The following is a 22,564-nucleotide window of genomic DNA, read 5'->3' as shown; positions in this document are numbered from 1 at the left end:
GTAACCTCTGTAGCACAAGAGCCCCGTGAACGGGTCTTTAGCTATAGGAGCATTTTCGGTTTTCAGACTCCTCCTTTCAGCTGGCAACGCCTCAGGACGCCCTCAAGGCACTGTTCAGAACCTGGGGTTTGCCATTGATTATTTATTTATTTTTTATTTGCAGGTGACTGCAATTATTTTATAAATCCAGAGGAAAAAGCATAAAGAATAAATTGTTCTGGCTTGGATAGAGGAGGGGGGTAGCAATGTTACAGCTTTAGCAGCTGTTGTGTGTTTTCCCAATCTTCGGTCCATGTCTGTTCCGGTACCGTCCGTAAGCTTTATAAAGGGGAGAGTTGGTGAAATTATGTTAGTGGTCTCCAAACAATATCATCATTTATTGTAATAATTTCTGACAGTTTATCTTCCAGCAAAATTAGTTATTGTGACTCATTTACAGGTAGGACTTTTCAAAGTCCTTGCATAAATCTTAGTCAAATATCTTGTTCAAAATATCCTTCTGCTTCAGATAAACTTAAAATCTAAGTCTCCCTTCAGATCATTAAAAGATTAGTTCCTGTTCCAGTGTTGTCTTTTTAAATCATCAGGGAAATGTAACCGTTGAAATCCAGTTCAAACTACTGAGTAATTACTCAATGCTAAAACTCTGATTACTGGTGCCAAATGCTTTTATTTTGTTGGTTTAATTTTTTTTTGTAATAAATCTTGAAAAKGCAAATAGCATGTCTGTTTTCTTAATGTATTTTGATTGTGCCCCAGGGCAGCWGTGGCTACAGTGTAGTTTGCCATCATCAGTGTGTGAATGTGAGTGTGAATGGGTGAATGTCTGTTAGTGTAAAACGCTTTGGGGTCCGGAGGGACTTGAAAAGYGCTGTATAAGTTCAGTACCATTTACCATTTTACCATTTACCATTGAAAAGTCCCTGTAATGGACATATTCAGCCCCCAGCTGATAAACAATAAATGTGATTAAGTCAGTTAATCTAAATAATGCTGATCTCCCTTTTAAAAAAATGCAGATTTCACCTTCTCTTCTTCTTTCCCCGTGTTACAGAATTAACAATAATTTAACAGTATAATGTTTATTCATTCATCCGTTAACACAAATATTGGCCTTATTTGCACGTGAACAAAGTTTGTTGGTTTATTTATTGGGTCGATTTATGAGATTSGTGTAGAATATCACAATTTAGCAAACTGATTAGGGTTATTGTGAATAGTTGCAGTCATACAATGATGTGATTATAGTGAAAGGCCTAAATACAATGTTGTATAGAGTGTTTTGGTTAAAAGGCTCTAATATGAGCAGAAAGTTCAATTTCAAATCTTTATTAAATCTTTAGTGTTTGAAGTAAAAAAAAMCCCACACTTGATAAATAACTACATCCTGTTGTTACTCTGCTTTGGTAAGCTTCTGTCTTATAGACAAACTCTTTGTGTTTCGTACAGGGTGGCTTTCCTTCAGGGTTGGATTCAGTCAGGGGCACCCGCCACCATGGACTTGTCGAGAGGGTCCACAGGGACCGCAACCGCATCAACTCTCCCCACCGCCGACCCATCGACAAACACGGACGACAGATATCCTTTCAAACATACAGTAATTCCCACACAGTAGGCAGTCTCATACATGCTTGTGTGTGATCATAGAAGATCAAACCGGTGATTGGTSTTTGTGGTAAGAAAGGTCTGTGATCTCCATGTGGTTGGTCCTTTTTGTTGTTTGGTTTTCTGTTTGTCTACGGTGTGGTTTTTCTTGTGACAGCACAAGCGTTGGCAGCTGTTTTCTTGCCCTAGAAGTAGAATAAGTCATTGAGATAAACGTGACACTCAGATAATAAGCCTAACATTACAATAAGAGACCCTGACAGGAAGAGATTCACAGTCAGACTGGATTTATGTGCATGTTAAAAAGTGAAAAGCAGAGTAGTAAAGATTTGTGTGCACTGTTTATTAGTAATGTAAAAAGCAGACAGACTAAAAGCAGAAAAGTTTTCTTTAAAATATTTTGTTGAGTAGTTATGTATGGGCTTTATTATGACGCCGGCACGCGAAGGCTAAGCGGAAGTCATTTTGTTTTCGTACTTTTTTTTTCAGTGATTTTTGGTCAACCGTAGCACAAAAACGGCTGCACCGATCAACATGAAATTTGGCAGGGCTGTAAATGAGTTCGACCTACACTGCGCCAGCCAACGGTTTTACGATAGACCCCATATTTGAGGAGGGGGCTCCTTTCAAAGAGCGGGTGTCAGGACATGCAAAAATGCTTATAACTCAGAAACTGTTAAACTTAGRAGCTTCAGATTTCTTTTGTTGTTTAGCTCTGATGAAGCTCTATCCATCAGGCCCACCAATCAGTACCCCCCCCCCAATTTATCTGAAAAATGGGTATCTGAACATACAAAAACAGTAATTGCTCAAAAACTATGTAACATAGGAGCTTCAGATTTTCTTTTGTTCTTTAGCTCTGATGAGGGGCTATCTATCAGGTCAACCAATGCCCCCCCCCCAAAAAAAAATAAAAAAAACCCGCCCAAGCCACTACAGTTTTGGGATGCACCTAGAACAGGGGTCTGCAACCTTTACTCTCAAAAGAGCARTTTCTGCTCCCTGGCTTACTGATAAAATGTGTCCTGAGCCAAAATACATGCTACAACTGTGATTATCAACTGGTGGCCYGTGGGCCAGTTTGAGTTTGTTGAAGCGAGGCTTTTCTGGCCAGTGGGGTGATGTTATAGGAATAAAAATGTATAGTGATTTTTAATGTTTTTTAAAATATTTTTATACTTCAAAACAAAAGTAAAACATATTAATGTAAAAAAGAAAAATGCTGTAAATAAACAAAATCAATAAAAACTAATACTACAGCTGAACTATGTAAGCATATATATATATATTTTTGCATTCTTGTTATCATCTAGTTTACTCTTATAGATAACACTGACGGATTTGAGAGAAAGATCAAAGAAAAACTTTGGCTGGAAGTTGGATTATTGAAGTGGCTACGGGCTGCTAGCGTGATCTAATCAGCATGTTCCGCTGTTTTGTATTGGTCACATATTTGTTAGCATTTGACAGAAATTTGACAGAAAAACTGCTAAACCTAATCAAAAAAATTTAATCTCACATTAGCTTTGGTCAAAGCTTCAAAGAACCGCTGCAGAGRGACCAAAGAGCCACATGTGGCCCCAGAGCCGCAGGTTGCAGACCCCTGACCTAGTAGCATGATATTTATTAGGAATAAAGACTTCTGAGTTCTGGTGCATTTGTGCGTGCGGGGGTCATTATGTCACGCTATGCGGTATCTAGTTTAACTTTACATCTGCATCTCCACTTCCTGTACAATGTTAATTCCTGTTGATGCTCTTAGATGTTAAAATCATAAAGCTGAAAATAACAGTAACCCTTTTAGAGGTARTCATTGCAATGCCTTGTCAACTGGTCAAAAAACAGATAAAAAAAGCAAAACCTGCACTGTTTGTATTGATGTTTCATGTGTATTTAAATTAACAAAAAAACAGTAAGCAAAATATGTAAATGATTGCAACTACTACATCCTGTGGAAACAGGATGTGATTGAGTTAAAAAAAAAAGCATCAACACGCTAAACTTAAGGGTCTAGAAGATGTTTTGCAAAGGTTGTGATTCTTCTAAAAGCCAAATTCAGTTTTTCKGCTGCTTCACCACCATGTTTGATCCCCATTATTTATTCTTGTTTGAAGGCAGATTTATACTCCACTAGACGTGCCAATGTCTGTTCTCACTGATGTAATGGCGTGACTAAAACTGCATCTTTTTGTTCTTGAATTGCCCCCAAGAACCCTTTCTGTGAGCAAGCTGCTGGCAGAACGTTTTCCTCACAGGGGTATGTGCCACGTATTGCATGGTTGYTCAGAACTTTGTGGGTKTGTTTATGCAGAAAAGCAGCTGTAGTACTAGGGTTGGGATATATCAACAAAAACATTAATCACAATTAATTGTAGCWTTAGCYGAAAATGATTAATATGATCTTGACTCAAAAACRTTCAAGTGCTATTGTCARTAGATGRCARTAGCACTTGAATGTTTTTGAGTCAAGATCAGTTACCTTGTGTTCTAAAATTATRCTTAAAATCGTAAGTCAAACTAATGTCTTCATTTTAACAGSCACTGCTCACGTTCTCTCCTACCACCCCTTACTTTGCTGCTCGTAAGGGACAGATTGATTTTCACCTGAGTAGATTTGTTTCCACTATTAACTGAGTTTATTATGATAATATTAACTTGTTCCACATTTTCTGGCTTTCCTTGTGCTCTGGTTTATGGTGGTGTTTCAGATTGTTAGTTTAGGATTACCTGCTCCACCATTGCTAGGTTATGGGASGCTTGATAGTGAGAATAGGTCACATAAAAATATGTCACCACAGGATACTACCATAATTGCAAACTAGCAAATAATAATTGGTGACAGTTTTATTGGCGATTAATTGTACATCGTACAATTTTGCCCGACTGTGTAGTATGCTTTTCTCATTCACTTAAACTGTGGAGCAGCTGGTCAAGGCATTTAAAAAATACAACCATCTGTACAATTGTTACAGCAAAACATACAAAGAGAGTCGAATAAATTGTATAATTATATTCGAACAACTCATGGAAGGAGATAGCACAGTTTTTGCTGCAGAGAAATAGGCGTCTCTCTGTGGCTGTGCTGTCTCCCTCTGCCAAACACATTCCTACATTGTCTGTCAGAAACGCTGGTGGTCACCTCACAACAGTTTTGCACATTTCCTCGATTAACAMCACAAACACAAGATCTTCCTCTTCCAACTCCTCTATCATCAACCAAACATAAACATCTGCTTTGCCAATGGTTCTGTCACTGTTTTGTTTCTGTCTGTATGCTTCAGTGGAAGGGGCTTACCAGAAATTCTCACTCTTTAGAGTGTAAAATGTTTATATGAGAAAGAAAATCTCACAACCACTTCAGTGAGATCATGACGGAGTATAAATCCACCTTTATTCAATCTTTCTCTTTCCTTCTCTATTTAGCAGCAGATTCACTCTATTTGCACTTAAATGTCTTTTTAAACTGTACTCTTGTCCAGTTCTGCTGTATTTTTTGAACCTAGTAAGATAATGGCCACCCTTATGTAGGTCAGTCATGTGAGTCAAGCTTCCATGTGGTTTTCAACGGATTGAGCTGAGTGCATCATTTTCATAATGTAAACTCTTATTTCAGAATTACTTATCAGTAGATCTGAAACACTACTAGTAAATACAATTAAACGGCATCATTTGATACAGTTCAGGATAGCCTTTTATGGTTAATTTTATAGTTTGCAATGAGTTTCATTCAAATATGAAACCCCTTCAATTGGATTGAAACAAGGAAAATAAAGGCAGATGGTTGGAATTGGTTGTTAAAAATGTATTTAACTGTAAAACGGGATGTCAGACTTTATGCAAATGTGATTTAATAAATCTGGAGTTTTCTTCACTATGTAAATATTTGACATTTTTAATGAAAAAGACTTTTGGCAGAGCAGTCTTCTGTCTGTAAGATGTGATGTAAGGAAAAGGTTGGATTGAAAGGAAACATTACTGAGAATTGAGACAAGTTTACTGCAAGCATTCAGGAGAAGTATCTGGATGTTGTTCACAAATGGCTTTTTTTTTTACACGATAAAGCTTTAACCTGCATTTGATGACATCAACAGTGATTTGTGGAAATATTCCTGAGCCCATGCTGTGATGTCCAAAACAAACATAGACCTGTTTTTAATGTAGCTCCGCCCGAGAGCCTGAAGATCACAGACATCCTGTATTGATTTTAAGCTTTGTACTTCACATGCAAATTTGTCCAGATTCTTGACATTTGTTGATGAAACTATAAACGGTAGATGATGGGATATTCATAGAATCCCCAGCTTTTTGTTGAGGAACATTCTGAACTTGCTGCACTGTTTTTAGATGCAGTTGTTTTGCAGGATAGTGAACCTATCCATCTTTACTTCTGAGAGACTCYGCCTCTCCTAAAATTCTTTTTTTATACCCAGTTTTATTTCCTGACTGACTTGTTGCCATTAAACCCAATTATTAGCAACAGGTCAGTGTTGTTGAAACAGCTGTTTCTTATTTGTACCACTTGTTTTTACTTACTTTAGTTGCCCTCGTACCATCTTTTTTGGGATCTGTGTTTTCTATAAAATACAAAATTATCTTATTTTTTTGCCAAAAAAGGTTTTTATTTCTTAGTTTAAATATTTCATGTTTTATATGTTCAAAAGTGAATAAAGTGTGGGTTTGGAAGATTAGAAAATCATTGCATTCTGTTTTGTTCACACTTAACACAACGTCCCGTGTTTCAGTATTGGGTTGTATTTAAACAAATTCCTGTAGAAATATCTCTAAACTTTATTCAAAATAAACGATTACCACGAGCTACTAATTGAACACAAGATCAATAAATTTGATTCTAGAAAATGTAAAACTTGTAAAGCAAACGTGATAAGGTATTTCTACACCTAGTTCAGATTTTGTCCCAATCAGCTGCTGTTGTGTACAACCAACGCTTAGTGTGGATTTATACTGGTTTTAACATTGTTCGTGCCAGAGGAGCACATCAGAATGTATCCACGTCAGRATTTGTTTTATATTGTCAGTCTAATTACTTGAACAAACGTTAGTAATATTGTAGTCCTCTCCACTTTGTGTGTTTTTAGGATTTATTGCTTGATTTGCATTAAACGTGCTGAGTAGCAGCAGACCCCTGGGTTCTATAACTCTACCCCTCTACTGATAATAATAGATTCAAAGTGTACACAGAAGCTTTTCAGGACAGTGATTGGCCTTCTGTGGCTCTGTTTTAATTTGCTCCAGCTCCATGTCTAATCAACATGTCTGAGACTGTTTCCAGAGCAGAGGTGCTCAGCTCGCACACACTGTAAGGGCAATTCCCAGAAAGACAAAACATGCTCCTGATGTTCCACACTTCCTTAAGTAAGATCAGGAACTCTGTTCAAGCTGTACGCAGTAAATCAAATAACGCTCTCACTGTTTTCATTGAATAWTAAGAAAGCAACCTCTACTGTTCAGAAAGACTTTATTAACAACTAGAACATTTTAGAATAAAAATTAAAGGGTGCCGTAAAACTTTGTTTTACCGTACATAAAAATWGTTAAAAATGAAAATGTCATTTCAGTTTATCCAACTTTCTGATACTTGCTGTCTGTGTGGAATTCTATGTACTTTCTGTGATTTTTCTTTATGTTTTAGGTTGCATTGCTACCAAAACACACTATTATTTATTAAGAGGCATGTGTTTACATTTTATGAACGAATGTTTCAAAAACTGGAGAAAATATGATGTAAAACTTGCAACAGAAACAGAAGAATAATGTATCAGTGTACTTWCAGCATCTGTAGTAAAACTTAATGCTCATTTTGTTCATTGTGCGAAGGTAACCTTGTTGACCTTGCAGTATTGTTTTTGTGTTTGTGATGGTAATTTCCTTAACTAAAGCTGCACGTGGAGAGCTCTCCTTATGGAGCCGTGTACCTGTCACCACCTCCAGACAACAACTGGAGAAGGTAAGCGCCACTATCGCCGACCGTGTTTTTGGCTTTTCTTCTTCTGTATCAGGATCTATTTCCTCCTGCCAGCGTGTTTCCTKTGCTGGGCCTCTCTGGATCGACCAGTATTTTCTGTCCAGATTCAGACGCCAGCCATACCTGATCAAACAACAATCTGAGTGAATGAAAGGGAAGGGCTGCTGGATGGGTGGAGTTGTTGGTCTTTGTTGTTTCTGCTCAAATGTTTCAAGTGTGAGAATGCTGCGTTCACCCTGGGAAGGCTGCCTCTGACTGAAAGTGTTTGACAGATAGTCTTTAGTTTTAAAGGTCATGCCCAGCAGCAGACACTCCACTGTTCACAGATTCAGTGTTGTCAGTTTTTAGCAGTACAGAATCTCCAGTTTAGCTGAAATTCAAACTGGAGAACCACAGGCTTATTTGAGCTGGTTTTGTGAGCCACRGGATCCTTTATTCAGCTCCGAGTGTGCCTACGTAAAGCAGCAGTGTGTTGGTAGACAGCTTTTCCTCCGTGTTTACAAGGGGAGTGAATTATGGGCCTGTGATAAAAAGCTCAGCCAAGCTCCTCCTCTCTCCTCGTCAGCCTCGCTGCTTTGTTTCCACTCTTGTGTTTAGTATGCTGGCCTGGCCGGCCGCCAGTTGCGCTGCCTCGTCTTCTTCCACAGCACTGACACAGACGCTGGCCGAGCTCAGTGTTGAGCGCAGTGTAACAGCTTGTACTGTGTAAATGGATAAGGTCCACGCCCTCTCATTGTTGATGGCACAGAACAGGTTGGCTGACAAATGTCTTCACAGAGCAACCAGACGTCAGCGCGCTCAGAGCAAGTGGGTTTCTCTGAGAGACGGGCGGCACAAAGGACTGGAAGCTGACTCCACTGAAGTCAAGTCGGGCCAAGTTTATTTCTGAAGCACATTTCACATCAATGCAACCAAATAAAGTACTCGCATCAAAATAGGTCAGCAAAACTGGTGTAATAAAAGACCTCAAATCAGTTCAAATCAATAAAAGCAATCAAAAAGATAATGTCACAAATTTCAGTTCAATTTATTTCTTTAGAGCCAAATTACAACAAAAATGAATTGTCAAATACTGGTTAATTAAGTTCAAGTGTAAAACAATGCAGTTACAAACAGTGCATTGTGAAATGCTGTTTATACAAAGTTAAAAGCAAAAACACACAGATGGTGTTTCGAGTCTGGTTCCAACAATTTGGAGCTACAACATTTTTGGACACCAACCAGTGTCTGCAAAAGCCTGGTTGGTGTCCAGTTTGGAAAAAAAGCTMATTTTTAAACCTTGTATGTTTGAAAATATTCCGAAGTCTAGGAAAAGGAATAAAAAAGTGTAGGCAGTTAAAACAAGACTAAAGTTTTGTAATGAGAATCGGACCATTAAACTAAGATGTAACAGGTGTGTAGGACTAAAACCAGAACTGTTCAGAACATTTAACATTTATTTAATGTGTTCTTATATCAGTGCTGCTGCTTTAAAAACAGTCCTGATTTGTAGGACTCCTCAAATGACTTTTTGAAAGATGCAGCACAAAGAACTCATCTCCTTTTATTGAGGGGTGGATAATAAAGAAAGCATTAGCACTTTTCTTGTTCATAAAAAAAAAAAGAAATTCACAAGCTTGTATCATATCATCTTTAAAACATCTGTCATTTTACTCCATTTAATGCAGCCCACTAACATTTTTGTTTRTTTATTTTACTTGTGAATGAGTCGACAGCATGACAGTGTTGCATAAAACCTTATTTATATTCATCCCAGGGAGTCTGGCAGCTTTTATGACTTGTACTTTTTTAGAAACTGTTACTTGTCCTTATTTTCCACATCTGAACTATGCTGCTCTGTGATTGGCACCAACTTTGTCGTGTCTCTGCAGGCTGCATTTAGCCTCCTGCTCCAACCTGCAGCAGATTGTTGTCACAGTGTGCAACAAGGAGAAACTTCCCTCTCAGCTGTAGATTTTGGCCCTCGACTCTAGGCAAACAAAATCACCAACAGAATTCTAGCTTGTTTGTTTGGTTGTCGTTTTTTTTAACCAAATCGTCTGAATCGGAACATGCAGGAGTTTTCCAACATGTCTGGTTTAGTCACTGATTCTTTTACATATATTATTTGTTAGTTTAGGTGGTGTGTGAGCTCCCTTTCTAAACATGTTGAGATTTACACATGACCTGCATCCTTTTACTAAAGGTTGTGTCAGGACACTGATGCATTCTCCACTGCTTTATCCTGATTGTCAAACTGGCTGCAATGTTAATAAACTGTCTAATAATCTCTGTTAAGTATTAATAATATACTAATGTAATATAATTTAATATTTAAGTATTTCCTTATTTACAGGCATATATAGATCAGACTGTAAAAGAGGTAATCGGGGTGTTTAAACTTTGTTGATTGGAGCTGTAACTTGACATGCCAACAACCAGCATCTGTATAACAAACCAAAGAGGTCCCACTTTAAAACTTTGACAATGTGAAAAACCATTCAGGAAAGCAAGTTAGAGTATTTAAAGTGAACAAAAATAATCTAAATATTAATAATGTCAAACTTTCCTTAATGGATTTTAAAGGATTTTTTTGTAATTTGAAAGTTGGGTTTTGGGGAACTGGTATGAATTAATAATATTTTACCAGTTGTAGAGAGCTCTTTTAATGGCAGCTGGTTGAATTAGTGAAGATCAAAATGAACCATTAAGTCTTTGCTAAGACTTCTATAACGCTGAATTTATTCTTTCACAAATATTTTAAATCACAGAACAATCACAATTATTAAAGGGGCTATATCATGTAAAATCAACTTTTTAGAGTTTTATATCATGTTATAATGTTATCCTGTCATCAAAAACATGCCCAGAGTCTTAGAAACCCTGTAGTGACCTGAGGCAGCCAGGCAAGGGAGCAAAAACCACCGGTTGGGACTAGAACCGCTTTTTGGGATCAGCTCCTCCTCTGGGCTGTCTCTCCAAGCTGAGCTTCCTCAGCACTCCCCCACCCTTCACACCCCGCCCATGACTCCTGCAGGCTCTCTGCAGCAACAAAGCAAACAACTGGTGAAACTGAAACTGTCTGCTGAGCTCCCAACACTACTTCGGAGTGCAGCCCTTTTCAAATTCAAAATACTTTTGAGGAAATGTGTTTTCAGATGCCAAGTAAACTACACTGAGCTTCCGTATCACAGCCCCCACCCCCACACCCCCACAACGCATGTGCGTACCACCCCCCACGTGTTGAAATGGGTGGGATAGAAGCGGAAGGACAGAAACCAAAAGAGACAGAAACTTAAAGAGACAGAAACCTATTTCAAGGTGTTTAGAAACAGAAATGATGAGAAGAAGAGTTTTAGTTTATTTATAAAGGTGACATAGACACTTTATTACTGTATAGAATTTAAATATATGCCTGAGAAACACATAATATTGCTTCAGAGTGATTTACAAAGCTCTATGGCAAGTTTTTGATTTTTATTTCAGCACATAAAATATTTTTAATTTCAAAAAAGAAGGTGTCTGTCTCTCTTTCATTGTATAAATCTGAGTCATAGGCTTAACGTCCTTCAAAGCTCTGTTAGTGCTTACAATGTTTCATATTAGTTAAACAAGAAACATTTAGTTTAAGTTGTGTGAGCTTTGCTGGTCAGAATCACCTCCCTGAAAGGTTAAGGTGTATAAACTTAACGCTTCACAGTTTGTCATAAATCACTTCATGCTCTGATTTAAAGTCCAGTTTTGAGAAAAAAATTAACCTTTAAAAAATACAAAATCTTGCATTTTTAGCAATCAGAGCAAAACCAAAAGGGTGCAGTGCACCTGTGTCCTATWTATTTGACCGCTTTTCCATTCAGTGTTGCACACCACCTGCTGCCTAACTCCAGTGGTCATTGTGTGCTAGGAGGGGGACACCCTGACCAGGTTGCTGGACAGTCCTTCACAGGGACACAGAGACAAGCAAGACAGACAACCATCATGATTATGGTCTGTCTGAGAAAACCTACACTCAAGAGGACATACTAATTTCACACAGAAAATCCCCTACAACGGTTTGCCTCACTTTTTAATTCTTTTAGCTAATATTTTGGTCAAATAATTTACATATAATAAAATAAATATAAAAATATTAAAAGTAAACAGAGTAAATGTTAGCTGGTAGGCTCAAAGGCATCCTCAGAGCCCAATACTGACTATCAATGCAGTATAAGTCAGATCAACATTAAATAAGAAAGAAATCTATGTGGAAAAACATGAGCACTTTTGTAGATAAAATCACTTATAAATAGGCATGGGACGGTATGAAATTATGACGGTATGATAACCTTGGGCAAAAATATCATGGTTTCACGGTACGATGGTATTATGATTACAGCTCTAAAAATTTTGTTTTGAAATTTAAACAAAAAAGAAAATAACTTTTCTATTATCATATTCAACTTTAATTATCTTTGGAAGCTGTTTTTAGATTTCAGAGGCGTTATGCTGAAATTTGATTTACCTGTGTGCATCTGTACTTATGATTTTTAGCATCTAATGCAATTAGTTTATCCTGATAAAGTTTACATCTAGTAAGATAACTGCTTTTCTATTGCTTTATTATTTAAGACAAATCAGTGTATACTGCACAACAAGTCTTTTTGTTGAAGTAAAGTATCGTTGGAGGTTTTTTATTGTGTTTTAAATGACAAAGGGGTTTTTGGCATAAAGATTATATAATTATATGCACACAGAAACAAGAAATCACAACTATGAATGTGTGTTTATGAAATGCACGTGCAGCTAACGAGCTGCTCTGCTAAAGGAKGCATTTAGTTTTATCACCGTTCACTTAAAACTTTTCAAATACACAATCCAACATTTTATTCAGTCTATATAAAAATAAGTGTATGTCTACCTTAGTGGGACTTCTGACACTGAGAGGAGGCCAGGGTCTCATAGGTGGGCAGTATGAGGTGGGTGAGAGGTGCAGGCAGGTCTCCAGATGATCATCAGTCTTTGTGGATCTGTTCTTGGACTTGATGATTTTCATGTGAGAGAAAGCTGACTCCAGAACTCTCCATCCATGTGACTTTTTCTCTGGATTTGATCCCAGTGTCATTTTGCAGAGTCAAAACCTCATTTTCAACACCAGAGCAGTCCATCTGAAACATGATCACGAATTTGGACACATCCATCCATCCTGGTGGACAACTGCACGTCTTTATAGCAGCCACAATCTCATTTTTATTTTTAAAATCACGGAAAAGCACATCTGCAGCATCAAACGCTTCTTTCATAACTTCGTCATTGCTGAAAGACGTTTTCCGCAGTGTTTTTTTGTGTTGAGGCAGGTACGGGGTTGCATTAGTAGCCTTACCTTAGCTTAGGAGGGGAAATCCATCTCATAGCGTTTGTGTATTGTTTTGAAAGAAATGCAGTTACATGTTATCCTTTTTGGACAAGCCAAGGCAGCGCTCAAATTACAAATGAGTCCTCTTCCCACTCCAGGTGAAAATAATAAGTTTTTATTTGCTTGTTAGCTGTCTTTCATTCATTTTTTTCCGCTTCGCTGCTATGTTGTGAACACATGACCCTAAAGTCTCGCAAGATCATGTTCGGAGTGCTGTTTCACAGCACCCAAAACTCGCGAGACTACGTCTTTGAGCAGAGCTGACGAGCCGGCTCGTCTTCTGTTAGCTGGGGAGGGCGGAGGGAGCATGTTCAAGGCTGGAATGTAAACTCCTCCCGCCTCCCACCACCACTGCTTCTGCAGGAGAGCTCAGCGAGCGGACATGAGTCCCGGGCCGGAGAGCAACATTGCTCTTAGCTGATGAGCTGGCTCGTCAGCTGTTAGAGCAAGGTTGCGCTCTGTGAGCGACCGGAACCAGCGGACGAGCTACCGGTCGATCGCGATCGACTGGTTGGGCACCCCTGCCCCAAACACACTCCTAAACCTTGTGGACAGCATTCAGAATGCTGCATTTGCACGCCTCCAAAAGTCTCRAAATGCACGACTCCCGACATTGGTGTCCAGTGAGGACAGATGCATTTGATGTGAATGTAGACGTACGAGAGGAGCCCTTTTAACCGTAGTTTACATAACTTACCAGACATGCCGACTTCCTCACTAATYGTCCTCTAGGCAAAGTCCTTTTTATTTCCATCACGGTAATAGACACTGGAATGATCATAAACGATCGGACTATCAGTTTGTCTTCCRTTGTTTGTGTGACCCGATTTCCCGGGCTTCCAGTATTTCCGGCCCGTCACCAGTACGTTACTGAGCAGAGTCTCTGATTGGTTGATGCGACGTGTCGAGCAGCAAAAGTGCAGATTCTCCAACTCGAGTGTCAGATGCTTTGGATGCGCCACACCCACGGAAAACACTCAAAACGTGGGAAACGCTTCGAAACGCACTGCTCAWAACGCACCAGACGCTCACCAAACACTGCTCGGCTTCTAGACCCCCCTAGATGCATGTCCACCAATGACTTTGCATAAAAACCAGATGCTCCTGATGCTCAAAACGTGTTTGATGTAAATGCAGCTGAAGAGTTGAAGCTGTTCTAGCTGCAAAGGGTGGAATATGAACGTCATATTGAACCCTATGGATTAGGAATGGGAGGTCACTTAAGCTCATGTGAGTCAAGACAGGTGATCCAATACTTTTGGCAATCGAGTGTATATCACATTTGTTTTACCAGTGTTGCAGTAGCTGCAAAAACAAAACAAAAGACCCAACACATTGTTGTGGAGGAAATGGGAAATCTAAATCTTGAAGCTTTCTGAGGCTTTTTTGAGGTTCTAATAAAGAAATTTCTTCTTTGATACACAACAAAGCACCCTCCTCATTACCATGTAAAACGTTTTATGCACTTGAGTTGTTGTACTGTGAAGCAGACTTTTTTTCTTCTTTTCTGTCTCACGGGAGAGCAGGGCGGTAAGTGTTTACAACACCAGCTACATCTGCACTTCATTATTTAGTCAGTTATGGACAAGAGCCACAGAGAGTTTTAACTGTTTCACCACAGCAAACATCTGTAAGTTTCCTCAGATCAGCTCAGGARCACGACTGAGAAAAAATATGCTGAAATTATAATTTACTGCTCCTTTCAATAACACATTCAATGTCTTCCACTTTAAAATTAGGCTTAATGAATTAGAGACTAAAAATATTCAACATGTTATTCATCTCTGTGTCATCAAAATGGCCTCTGTGGTTCTCAAACTTTTTTGATCACTTTTGCTACACCTGTCCTGCCGCGAGCTTTTAGAAACAAAGCGAGCATCAAAGTGTGCAGGAGAACTCACCTCTGTGGAGCAGCTCTCCCTCTTATCTTTTATTAAACCAGGAATTACCTCAGCTTAGACATTTCAACTGAAGTCCTCGAATTTAGCGATAACATATCCCTCTTTTTTCCAAACCATATGCTCTGTTAAAGAGAATAATAACAAATATAGATATACTGTATTTATTCATGTATAATACAATCTTGAGCGTAATATGATCATCATTTTTTGAACTTAAGAAGCATAAAACATCTAATCACCAATAACTCGTGAATAATACCCCCCCCCCCCCACACACACACACTTTAAGGATGTTTTTTAGGGTTAAATTTCTAGTTTTATACATGAATAAATACAGTAGATGCTGTATGTTTGCTTGGTTTCCTATTTGTGCATCCCTAAAATAGGTCCAGGCTACAACAAGGTGTTGTACCGTTAGCTGCTACATATTTTGACCTGTGCAAAGGAAGGATAAAGGAAACGAATAAACTTGAGCGATGCTGCATCCGACAGTACCCCGGGCCCCCCACCCCGGGTAGATTAGATAACTGATATGTTGAGGAAGAATGCTCAAATGGATTCACTCTTTTCTGTTACTATTTATGAAGCTATTTGGGATATTTTCTACATTATATACTCTATTAATACTTTCTGTGTCTTTGCATTGCCATGACTGTTTTAAGCTTTTTTTCCTGTGGTAACATAAACTGAAATCATTGGACCAGTCTGAGAGACTACCAAGCATCACAGAAATCCAGAAGAGTGGAGCTGTTCACATAGCCTTTAACCGCTCCCTGACCAGCTTCCTGGCCTATAGATTTTATCATCTCCCTGAATTTTCTAACTTTTTTCCCCCCTCTTTTAAATCTTTACCAATTGAGCACACTTGCAGTGAGTTGAGCTGGGATTTTTATGTTCTAACAGGGGTCTTGAGATATCAGACCTGAGTACAGTTCTGCATCCCCTTAGAGGCCATCTGTTTGGCCTCTGTTCAGTCCCACGCCCTTCCTCTCGTTCATTCACCCATCTTTGGCCTGCTGCTCATGTACCAACCTCTCTTGGGATGAATTCTCAGCCAAATGTCCCTAGAGAATGTGGAGTAGAGGCCTTCCAGAGGAAAAAGGAAAAAGAAAAATKTCCACCATTGCCTCTTTGGGAGATGTTGTGTTTGGATTCTTGAGGGGTTTTATTCTTCATGGCAATCTTTTATTTATCAAAAAACCATAAGCACCACACTTCAGCAAACCAGGCTTTACATTTTGCTTTTTAAAAAAAGCAAACCAACAAAAATGTGCCATGCCCCAGATCAATTTATGTGGTTTGACTTTTAACATCCAATTCTTTTTTTTAAAGCTCATGATAACAAAGATCAGAAAAATTTGCATTCATTGTGCGAGTTTGTTTTGGAGATTTGTTTTCAGACAGGAGTGCCACAACTACTCTGCATTCCGTTGCCTGCGTCATATTTCTAAATATAATTATCAGTCGTAGTGTGACCAGCATTGCTTAGCAAGGTAATGTCTCTGTGTTATACACACACACACACACCCCCACACACACACACACACATACACACTCAGTTTCTCTGCTTTTAAATTATTCCTCACGTGCTGAAATACATAAAAGGATATCGAATATTAGCAGGCCACTCCGATAGATTTGCTCTTCTGATTAAACAAGTAATGCTTTTTAGGAGGACAACTTTGAAACTCCAATAYTCTTGGGTGTTTCCCTGGACTCTAAAATACTGTATACCACTGGGTGTCAAACTCATTTTCACTGAAGGCCACATGAGTGTTATGTTGGCCCTCGAAGGGCCAGTTGTAATCAACTTTGACGTTTCATGTTTAACTTTGACTAAACAGTGTTTTAACACTGATAAAAACTAACTGTACGACTGACTAAATCTGAAATAAATACAAAAATATTATTAAAAGCAAAACTAATAAAGTTTTACTCACTGAGTTTCTAGTGAGTAGCTAATATGCATTATGACGGATTTAGTTAATTATTTATAAGGTGAAAGAAAATAACAATTGTCCTGCCAATGACCTGTTGATGTAACTGAGCAATTTAGTTGGATAGCACAGTATTAATGTCTGAAAATAAGCTGCTTTAAAGTCAGCATCAACCATTAAATAAATCTGTCATAATGCATATTAGCTACTCACTAGAAACTCATCAGTGAGTAAAACTTTATTAGTTTTGCTTTTAATAATATTTTTGTATTTATTTCAGATTTAGTCAGTCGTACAGTTAGTTATTATCAGTGTTTAAAAGAGGACGTGTTAAAACACTGTTTAGTCAAAGTTAAACATGAAATGTCAAAGTTAACTACAACTGGCTCTTCGAGGGCCACCATAATGCTCATGTGGCCCTTGATGAAAATGAGTTTGACACTCTTGTTGTAAAGAATTATATCTAGTACTAGTGTATTGAGATACATAAAGTATTGGCCTCAGATCAATAACCCTACTCAGAACTGCATGGAAAGGAAAAATGTAGAGATGCTCGATATTGACTTTTTTCCGATATTCGATATGACAATATTGTTCAACACTTAATTTCTGATTCCGTAATTAACCGATATTACAAACCGATATTAAGCTGACATCCCATATCTCCTGTCAGGGACATTCTGCCTGCTTTTACTGTGATACCCCACTAGATGCATTCCACAGGTAAACATTGTCTGTACAAAATAAAAACCATTTCACTGAAGTTATGGAAAAAGTGCCTATTTAATAACATTTTGTCTCAAACAATAGTTTGAATCATGCTCTCCCTGAGATAATCCAGTTTGCTGATGTCATCAATTGTGCACCAGTGAATGTCTCTGGAACACAAGCTTTTAACATATTTTGGTCAAATTCAGGCATTAATTTATTGGGCTTTTGGTATCGAAAGAAAAACCGATACAGATATGTAGAGATATTACATTTTTATGCCAATATCGGACCGATAATATCGGACATCCCTAGAAAAATGCATCAAAATTCTGGTTTGAAGTAGCTTGAATGTATTTTTTTATTTTTTCATCTACTGGTTGAAGGTTTGAATGTAGTAAACTGTAGACCCTTTAGTCAAGCGTTCCGGTCCAGTTGATGCAGAAAAACAGTGAATATAAATGTGCACATTGCACCGTCTCTCTTGCAAACTCCGAGAAACACATTCTGAAATCAGTCATTTTATTTAGTCTTTACTCCAGCTCAAACCCTGAAGACATATTATCTGCTGTAACTGGTGTTTGCCTGATGTGAGGATTCAGACAGGTGTACTGTATGTAGATGTCAAGTGATGGGCTCTCAGCTTTTATAACCCACTGGCCCCAAACAGGTTGATCCAACTCTGTTGTCTTATATTCCTGTTTTCAATCATTACATTGTACTCACGTGTTAATTTGTGATTTGAAGGTAGGAACACTGGAAGAAATTCTGTTTTACTGGGTTTTAACCTGCTTGAAAATGTTTCTTAACATATCAATTTAAATCACTTAACAGCTGTTTCTGTTATTTGTTTTTTGAGTCTTTTTTCTGTCTTTTCATACATTAAAAACAATTATTATAAATATTATTAATTTTTAATGAATGAATGATTGCATTGCACCAGTTCTCCTACGAAGGAGCCTATAAATGTCTCCAGAGCAGTGTGCATCATTTTGTCTCTTTCACTCACTGTTTTTCTTCTCATTTTTCCTAAACAAGTGAAATTGTTTTGACTTTGAATATTTTCCTCTTTCTCTCTTTCTTTCAGTTTACACAAACCTGTAATGTTTCTCAGCAGGGGTTCTGCTTTCTCCAAGTAAATTTATCTGTCATGGTTTTCCTCTGTCTTTGAAGGGAACAGCAGCCATGGACTGAGGAAAAACGCCCTGGGTTTAGATTAATATCACAACTCAACAGGTGACCCTTGACCCTTCCATGCCTCCTCCAGTCTCTCTGTTTCCTCAGTCTGTCTTTGCTGCTTCGCCCCACCCCCACATCCGCTCACACAGAACAACTCGGCTTTTTGTCTTTTTGCAATCTCTTTAATGATTACTTGGTTTCTCTCTTTAACAAATCTGCAACTGTCTTTTCGCATCTCAGTAATCATTTCCTTTCTTTCAAAGATTTCCTTTGATGGACATCCATAACGGCTCACCCACAGCCCGTTATGATGGATTTATTCATCATATTTTCTCTTTGTGCTGTCCCACTCATCTTTTCAATCTAAAACATGACGAGCTTTTGTCTTACTAACCAAGTTGTAGGACTTACGGCCCACATGAAGCTTAACATCAAGTCTCCTTATTAACATTTTCTTACTTTCAGCATTTTTACACAGCTTTTAAACTGTATTATTTTTTACTGTGTTCTCATTGGACTTCTGAGGTTTTGAATTCTGTCCAGTTTATGTTGAAATAAATCTTGTGTTTTAAATCTTAAAATATCAAGTGTGTATCATAGTTGGCTTTAAAAATCTTTTTAAAAGTTTGTTTTTTATTTGCAAACTCTATAAAAATAAAGTTAACCCATTTTAGCCCTTTAATTTAAATGTGTTATGCAATAATACAAATAATAAGAGACTGAATTTTTCTAAATCATCGGTTTTACAATAAAAAAAAATCAGAATTTGCCTGTTTTACTTTACTAGATTATGAAGTATCCACATGGCAAGCAAAAACCTGTGCTTAGGTTTTGGTGGAAAATGCACCTTTTCCCTCAAAAGCATATGTGTCTTTCATTCAACAAAAGAGTTCCAACAATCTTGAAATATTTATAAAAGATGCATTAAATTTTTCATATTTTTCTGTGCTGGATAGTTGGCAAACTTGGCAAAAGAACACATATTTTTTAGGCCTGAAAGTTGTAAAAAATATATTAAGCAGTGAACTTTTCAGATTTGCAAGAAACTTCACTTTTCCTCTGATTCCACAGAGGAAGAAATCCAGGCTCCTCATCATTTTCTTCTCCCAACTTTGAAAACATGTTGCATTCACTGCACCTCAGAATTGGGGTATTTTTTAAAGTTTTACTTGTTTATTTATTTATTTATTGTTATTTGCTGGAGTTTACCATTAGAAGTTTTACATTTTATGAAGAAATATGTGAATTTTCTACAAGTTTGTCTTGTTTTTCAAACTTATTTTGACAATAAAATTTGGCTTTTTATAATTATTCCTTCCTTTTTCCCACTGGGATTTAGACATTTTGAATTTCTATTTGTGCGTAAATGCTTATTTAGTAGGAAGCAGCATAAGGAAACATTTTATTCATATTGTTGTTCATATTTTTATCCTCTTAAAAACATGAAGAGTTTATCTTAAAGTGAAGTCCAGAGTTAAAGTCAATAAGTAGAAAAAAGGAATTACAAATTCAAAGGAATTTGAGGTTTTAATTCAGGGTTTTTATTATTTTGTTTTAATTTTAGTGTTGCATAAACCTTTGGGAATTTGTCTTATGTTAAAGTAATATCCAGATAAAATGATGTAAAGAAAACTAATTTGGATATGTGAAAGTATTTAAAAAGTCAAAAATGGAATTTAATAATTACCATATATAAGAAAGATTTATTTTAAAACATTACAAATGTATTTCAGTATTTAGATTACTGTGTCCTGCTTGCACAATATATCCAATCTAGCTACATTTGAACTTATTCACTTGTTCAAATTTTATTAAAGTTTTAAAAATGTGATCATGAAGGATTTTTCCAACAGTCATTTTCAGGTTTCATCTCTCTGTAGTAATTGACAGCGTAACAGAAGCCTTGAAATAAAAGCCATCAGGTTGAATTGGTCATAATTGTGATTGCACCACTTTACTAAAGTGGACTGGAGAAATAAGAACGACGTGTGAAAAGAATTTAAAAAGACCTTATGGGGCTCAGTACAGACAGCTCTGAGTTTTAGTGAGCTGAATCATTCTGTGTGCTTGAAGGCCTACCACCAAATAATAATAAAAAAAAACATGTAAAAGTTGATTTACAGATCAGTTCAGAATTATTAAGACACAACTAAGACAAGGGTCATTTCAAAGGAGCTTGTGCAAATACTGAAAAAAAAAAATCTAAAATAAAACAACTTCCTAAACTGGTAAGTTGAACATTTATTTCCTGACATAAATGTAAGGGCAATGACTCTGGGCTTTATCTGACTCRTTTTATTCCATTTAGAAGAAGATACGTAAAATTATACTTATAAAAAAACCACATAGAGATTGACAAAACACTGAGTTAGAGGCCTGTTTACCACATTATTCCAAGACTCTTCAGATAGATATGAAGTTTTGGTTTTAGAGGAATTTGTGTCCATTCTTGCTAAATCTTATCACCTTGTTTCATTCATCTAGTGCTAAATTTGTGAACAGACTCGGTTTGCTTTGAAAACATCTTCACTTAAACCACCTATGAAGGTGAACCGGATCCCTTTTATCTGCAGATGTTTGGTAGTCTAATAACAGTTTGTCCAGAGCTCCATTGTAATATCAGACCTCCTATTGAACTGCTGTGACCCCACTGAAAGAGCAGAGTTGTTGCTTGGTTTCCTTGAGATTAGCAAAATGCTGCTTATCTGCTTTTTTCTTTCATTTAGTTTAATGATGGTTTGGATTGTTTGGACCCACTGTGGTCACTGTAAGCTATTTGAGCTGTGTCAATCACAGGACAACGGTCTCAGCAGCTGTAAATCACATATTCACATAAGTAAATTCATCATTGATGTACGTTTACAGTGAATCTTTGTAAATGTAAAACAATGTAGTTCTGATGCTTGTTATATTGTTATTTTTACAGAAATATCAGCAGTCCTGTTACACTGATTTGACACAGATTTGTTTTTATCTGCTAACAGAGTGAGTAATTGACATCTGACTGCAAAGACGTTTGGAGTAAAAACGCAATAAAATGGTCCAAGATGAATGTTAGTGCAAGGTCTGAACAGGGCTCGAGATTTTTGCAGCTCAATAGTTTTTATTATTGACATGAAAGTCTCTTCATGATGCTCAATATATTTTTGATCAGTTAAAACTGCAGGCGGGCCAGATAAGCTGACTTTATTGAAGTTGTGCAAAATGTGTTGTGCCAGTGTCCTGCTGTGAAAATACCTCACCTTATGGTAGCTTGCTTCTCCAAAATTACAATGAAGGCTTCACAGATTACTAAAAGCACATGGTCACTGCAATAACAATGTTACAAAAGATTTCAGTAACTGACGTACACAAACTGCATCCCAATAATTTGTATAGATATTAGATGATCTCTTCTGTCCTAAATCTACACAGCTGATGTAAATGTTTTTGGATAAAATGCCCCAACACATAGAGAATATTTATGAGCAATGTAATGACAAAAACAGAGACTGCAATGAGGAAAGTCATTTTTTTGCAAGTGATATAGTCTTTGTAGTATTTAAAAATAATTCAAAAGTGTGTTTTTCTAATATTGTGCAGCCATAAGAATATACTCCTCTGCATCAGTGGCTCCTTTAACCAAACGCAAGTTCARATGAGTCAAAGTTTATCCACATTTTGTGGATTATTCCTTGAATAATACAGTTTCAGGTTTATCAATCTGGTGATGGTAAAATCTCCCAGACCCGTCACTTGTGTMATTTTTGCAAACTTGTTTTTCTTGTGTTGTTAGTATTAAATATTATATTTTAAAGGAAATTAAATACCCTCATATTTTCCCGTAAAATGTTGCAAAGTATCTCCCTTTTGTAGTTGTCTGTTTAAACTTCATATATAC

At 37.3% G+C, this 22,564-nt stretch overlaps 1 protein-coding gene across 6 annotated transcripts in view; it reads left to right on the top strand.

Annotated features, from left to right (window-relative positions):
- crtc3 (CREB regulated transcription coactivator 3) overlaps positions 1–22,564 on the top strand; it is a 73,620-nt gene that overhangs the window by 16,956 nt on the left and 34,100 nt on the right. For 5 of the 6 annotated variants that reach the window (XR_001311301.1, XR_001311300.1, XM_014021416.1 and 2 more), the window contains exons 3-5: positions 1,450–1,578; positions 7,509–7,570; positions 18,679–18,741. Coding sequence is in view for 4 of the 6 variants with exons in the window: in XM_014021416.1 (XP_013876870.1) it covers positions 1,450–1,578; positions 7,509–7,570; positions 18,679–18,741 (254 nt within the window). In the remaining 2 variants the exon portion in view is untranslated. The remainder of the gene's footprint in view (positions 1–1,449; positions 1,579–7,508; positions 7,571–18,678; positions 18,742–22,564) is intronic. The other variant, XM_014021417.1, reaches the window with a different exon arrangement.

Source organism: Austrofundulus limnaeus, unplaced genomic scaffold (genome assembly GCF_001266775.1).
Source record: "Austrofundulus limnaeus strain Quisiro unplaced genomic scaffold, Austrofundulus_limnaeus-1.0 Scaffold292, whole genome shotgun sequence".
In the NCBI taxonomy this organism is placed as follows: Eukaryota; Metazoa; Chordata; class Actinopteri; order Cyprinodontiformes; family Rivulidae; genus Austrofundulus; species Austrofundulus limnaeus.
This window is presented reverse-complemented; position numbering and strand designations above follow the sequence as displayed.